The sequence below is a fragment of the Cinclus cinclus genome, chromosome 2, assembly GCF_963662255.1.
Source record: "Cinclus cinclus chromosome 2, bCinCin1.1, whole genome shotgun sequence".
NCBI lineage: Eukaryota > Metazoa > Chordata > Aves > Passeriformes > Cinclidae > Cinclus > Cinclus cinclus.
Window position 1 is genome coordinate 34733682 of NC_085047.1, and position 6003 is coordinate 34739684.

General features: G+C 36.7%; 1 protein-coding gene across 1 annotated transcript; it reads right to left on the reverse strand.

Annotated features, from left to right (window-relative positions):
* Positions 1-992: 992 nt before the first annotated feature.
* Positions 993-1958, reverse strand: LOC134057094 (taste receptor type 2 member 40-like). Its single transcript, XM_062514124.1, has one exon. It carries the CDS (start codon positions 1956-1958, stop codon positions 993-995), a length of 966 nt encoding a protein of 321 aa, XP_062370108.1.
* Between the last annotated feature and the right edge of the window lie 4045 nt (positions 1959-6003).

Genomic DNA, 6003 nt, shown 5'->3' on the forward strand with positions numbered 1-6003 from the left:
CTGAAACTTCCGCATAAGTAATTTAAAATCTGGTATTATCTAAACTCCTGTAGAGAAATATATGGCAAAAATACTTCAGGTGAGCTGAGAATTTTAGACCAGATTTATCAAACACATTGTTTGATAAGACATGCAGGATTTTTTGGACATATTTCACCAACGTCATGAAATTTCATAGTAACAAAATTTTAAAAGAAAACAGCCTTAAGAGCAACTCCCCGCTGTGCAAAGCAATAGCAAATCACAACAATAAAGACAACTCTATGATCGGAATGGTCAACTTAACAAGAATGAGATTTTCTAAAGGCAGTTCACTACATTGTAATCACCATCTTGGTAATCCACTTTCAAGGAAACCAAACAAATAAGCATAGCATATATTTCAAACTAAACTATCAATTTTTAAATAGGTATTTAATCAATACATTGTTACAGACATACTGGAATCCTAACACAAATAAAATCCATTCAGAATGCAATTTGATTATATTAATTGGCTGTATGCTTCCAAATTTTAATTTTCCCTCAGGTTATAATCCATATGATTTTTCCAGTTTAAAAGCACAGTCTTCTTCCATGCAATACCAGCTATGACTTGCACAACTTGTTTTTAGTCAAATTTTAACCTTCTCAGGTGAAAAATCATTTCTCAGAGAGCTGATATTTGTGAGCTCTGTACATTCTTGGTTGTTTTAGTCCCCATGTTCTTCAATTCAAACAAGTAATAAAACTTTCAGCCTTAAACTGATAATCACAAAGCAACCTGAAACTGATATCTTATTTAAGTACATTATTTTCATTCAGTTCATTTTCATTTTCACTCTATATTAAGCAGGATGGAAGGAGTGGTGCACAAGTAAGGCAAAAATGCACATTATTTCAGGTGCTCTGAAATGTTAGGGAGCACAAGTCACAGAATCTCTGGAAGATAAAATTATCATTTAAGAAAAAATACAGTGAAACAATACATGTGAGTCTTGATTTCAGATCTCTTACTGGAGAGTGTTTCTCTCAAGCCTGGGGCTTGGAGGTTTATCTTCCAAATGGCACTTAAAATGCAGGCAAAGGTTCCTAAATGCCAATTTCAATTTTGAATTGACTATGATCAGGATAACTGAGTGCATGGAAGGATATGCCCCAGCTACAACTAAGGATACTGCAACTTTCACAACATCTTTACTTTGAGATGTCGACAGTATCAACAGAATTTGAGCTACAAAACTGGAAATATAAAGGATTAAGAAAGAAACAATTGATTTAATAGCAGTTAGGTGAACATCTATCATAGAATCCCTGAAAGTATCTGCATAACATTGCATCGTCTTTCTGTGTTTCCACAGAGAAGTAATTAACAGAACTGAGGTCACTATGGAGAGCACTAGAGGGAAAAAGCAACCTACAAAGTAAAGAAGCAGCAAGTAGAGATATGAACTATCCCAGTCTGTGATATGAGCTGTGCTATTTTCTCTGCAGTTCCCTGTTGAGCTGCATAGGTAAGTTCTGGGTGCAATCCATGGTAAAGGAAGAGAAGTCATAGAGGAGATAACCAGCGATCCAAGAAGAAGCCATGGGACCATCCCAGCTATTCTGCGCTTGATCTGCAGCAGAAGCCAGTGGGTAATATTGATTATTTTTACACAGTACAGTACATAGAGCCAGGTACTGAACCACAAGCTGCTATGGTTTACAAACATCCACACAGCACCAAAGTCCTTGTACACTGAAGCCAACTTAAATACATCTGCAAAGTAGAAGCTGTGGATGTGCATCAGGACTGTCACCTGCAAGATAAATCTTGATGTGCTCAAAAAGATCAGGATCATATCAGCAGAAGATATTTTTTTGTTTTTGATCCAATTAATGATATTAATGGTTGTAATAAATCCATTTCCCACAAATCCAATAACAACTTCAATAGCTACAATGCTTATTGAAATGATAAGAAGTGGCGGCAACATCTTGCTGCTTTGGTCACTTCTGCCTGATTAGCCTGTGTAGCTGTGCGGGAACTTGAGCAGTTCTGCTCAAGTTCACAGCTCCTGCCTGCTCACCTTATATCTACGAACAAAAAGACATCTGGAAAGGATAGCAGATCTGGAAGTGATAGTGAGAAATTATTGATGTCCTTCCTGAATGTGCAAATCAGAGGAAGATTTAATAATTAACTCTAACCTTTTACATGCATAAGATTTGCCTGTGATTTTCCTTTGGGGTGTGAGATAGCCAGCTGTATTAACCTATCCATCTTGTGTCCAATTGTTTATGTTCTTGTCTAGTATGACAAAAAGCTCTGTGGCTCTCTGGTTACAGCAGTACCCAACAATGTGGAGGAGGATGCAACAGGAAAGCCAACAGAGGCACTACTATATCTCAACAAAGATGTCCTACTTTGTAACTAGTATCTATCAGGCTGCCTTGAAGGTTTATAAATTATAACTAGACCAATTAGTTGCAACCACTTTAACAGGGAGAAAATCATACAACTTCCAGCCCTATTCTAGATGAGCATTCCAGACAACAAGGCTGTCTTTATCCGAGGATTATTGCTATGTTTAACTGATCACTTCTTATAAGTAGTCACATACATGGGATCAAAATATTACAGTAGCTGATGTGCAGAGCTGTCCACCCTGCAGAACCCTGTTAAAAACCCCACTCTCTGCAGCTGTTTCACCATCTCAGCTTCTATCTCGCCTGCATGCCACAGAGTTGGATACTGAATTTAGACCTGTTCTGCTTTATAGACTGAAAATGTGTCATCCTTCTTCATCCATGTCTTTCTCTGATGCTGTAATGAGTACAGTGCAGAACAGTGGTGGGCCTTACTGAGCTGCATCCTGCATCCTGCAATAGTTCTTATTTATAAACAAATATGTCTGATTTAGAGAACAATGTGTTCTCACCTTCTCAATCTCAATAGAATTCAATCTATGAATACAATGTTGGAAAATTTATATTGTCAATATATTATTTCTTGAAATAGAGAAATATGAAATACAATCAGACTGTGACAGCAGGGTGAGAAGCAGCAGACATCATTAGGCCACTGGAAAAAGTCTGGAAGTTTTTTTGGCAGTAAAATATTTACTGATTTTGTGGGAGAGTTGATATGTATTTCTGCAGTCCATTTCTCGACAGAGTAAAATCTTTCAAAGTAAAAGATAGACTGAGCTTCTAATCTGGACATGGTGAGAATTGTCAATTGGATTCACTTCTTATAACTACTTTCATGCTTGAAGTTTTTGTTTAATTTCTAAGACAATAACTTAATAATTATTCATTAACCTATTGAAATTAAAAGCTGGATTTAAAGTCTTCATAGTTTTTGTTTCTGTCAGTAGATCATTAATATTAAACTTAGATTTCATTTTTGGTCTTGGTAATCTCAAAAAACTAGGAGCTATTTTCTCTAAAAACTGAACTTACTTTTGTCATCACAACAATGTAAATTGTAGAAAGAAAAAGAATTGAGATATATTTACAAAACATTATATATAAGTTTCAGATTTTAAAAGCCCAAAAGATTAAAACAAACAAGCAAATAAACAAATTTAGACTAAAAACACATTGGTATGTTTATTTATTCTAACATTCTTTACCAGAAGTGTTCAAGAATGGAAAAGGCACATCTTAACTAAGGAAAAAAATCACACAGTATAACTAAATGACTACTTTGTATTTTAAAGCTATATGCCTAGAGCTTCCTATATACAGAATGTGCATTACATAACTGCAGTAGTCAGTTACCTCAAAAATGTAGTTTCTAAGTTACTCAAGGGAACATGAAAGTAACACTTTATTTTTATGTACTTATGAAGAAACATCACTACAAATATGAACTGGGGAAATCAAAACCAGAAAGTACATTCTAGAAAAGTGCATGACTGAAGCAAATTCTCAGATGTTCCAAAAGCTACAAAATTCTCTTCTATCTTCATATCATAAACTAGAATTTGAAAGAAGACCATATCTGTGCTTTACCTGCTTATTTCAATTTCCTGTATGAGAGGCCCAAAGTGGGAGCAATTTACTGAGAACAAAGTAACATACCTATGAAAGAATATTCCACCCTTGTGAACTCCCCACAGCTCCTTCAGAAAGTAGCTGTCACTCAGCCTACACACCCTGGTTGTATTTAATCCTCGACACAGGTTAAAGGAAAGAGCTGTTCCTTAGAGCTCTGTCAGTGACCTCAGCCTAATGTGCTCAGCTCTCTGGAATAGCTTCTTAATTTCATCTTGCTTTGTGCTTCAGTAGCTCAGGAGCTCCACAATAAACTACTGTGGTCTCCAAGGATTCTCCAGAGGCTGAGTTCACTCATGGATGCTGGTGACACACACAGGCAGGCACCAAGATACAAAGGGACCTCACAGCTAAGGTTGTCACATTTATGCTCACTAGCAACTCTCCTTTTGAGTTACAGAGTTAATCATCATGATCAGGCCAGATATAACTGGCAGAGGAGACACAAGGGATCCTAAAATATATCAGACTTCCTTGAACTTATCTTCTGAGAAAGCACTTGAGTGAATTAATGAAAGCAATTGAGTCACAAAGTAAAGCAGACTGGAATTTCTTAAAAATAATCACAGTACAATGTAAGCATGACACAAATTATAAGTACTAGAGAAAAGTGCCTGAATTTATACAAGAATTTTCCTTGGAACGTAAATCTCACTGTAGCCAGAGAAGTCAGGTTCAGTTCACAGATAGCACCTCTCCTCCTTTGATTCATGCACTCCGATTAACAACAGTAATAAATGTGTTTCACACAATCCATGTAAGGGTTTTAATTGTTGAAGTAGTAGAGAAATTTTTGTAGCAGAACAAGCAGTTTCCAAATCTTGTGAAGTGCTGCCTGTTCAGCTCATATGAGGTCTACAATGCACTAATTAGTGGTATCTGGTTAATCTTTTGGTATTTTACTGTGAGCAAGAAGTGTGTGAATACAATGCTGAAAGCTTTATTTCTGATATTGTTCAGATAAATTCGTGCCTTGGAAATGTTGCTAATGAATCATCCAACTATAGTCACAGCTTCAAAATTTTTAGTGGAAAGTAATTGTTTATGGCTTCGTTGAGAAGAAATTACAACATGTCCAATACGACTGGCTTTTTCCTTCTCTTAAATTTATTGCTATCATTTTTGAAGAGCTTTAGTTTTGGTGTGATGTGATAAGTATTCAGACTACCACCACCCTTTGGCATTCTCATTCGGCTCTCATGCTGCAATGTATCATTTGGGGCTATCATCAACACCAATCAAAATGCAGATCAAATTTAAAATTTTAAGGCTTTATAATGTGATAGCTCCATCACATTCAGGAAACGAAGAAACCAAACTCAACATGTTGGAGATGTGCAGGTTTCAGGGAGATCATATAGCACCTTTCAGTGTCTAGTGTCACTAAAGAGAGATGGACAGGGACTTCTGAGGAGGGTGTGGAGTGACAGGACAAGGGTTAATGGCTTTTAACAGAAATAGGGTACATATAGCTTAAATATTAGGAGGAGAGTCTTTCCTGTGATGTTGGTGAGGTTGTCCATAGAGGCTAGGATCTCCCCATCCCTGGATGTGTTCAGGGTCGGGCTGGATAGAGCTTTGAGCAACCTGATCTGCTGGAAGGTGTCCCTGCCCTTGGAAGTACGGGTTGGAACTAGGGGCTCTTTTAAAGTCTCTCAACACAAATAATTCTAAGATTCCATGATAACTCAGTGATGGGATCCTATAGTCTTCCTCCTGTCTCCTATCTAAAGGTAAAAGAGCACCCAGATGTAACCCCGGAATTTCATTTTGAGATTATAACCAGAGAGAAAAATCATAGAAGAATTTCAATTTTTTATTTACATCCTAATGATACTGTGACTTTGTTCAGCAGGTGTTGGCCATTTGCTGATGACTAGCATTTAATTCTTCTAACACTAAATTACAGGATTTTCAAAACAATTCAAGAAACCAAGAACAAACATGACCTTGATCACAAAGATTCCATTTCCTGCTGAA

Coding starts and splice junctions, on each gene's coding strand:
- LOC134057094 (XM_062514124.1), bottom strand. CDS start 1,958: ATGTTGCCGCCACTTCTTATCATTTCAATAAGCATTGTAGCTATTGAA.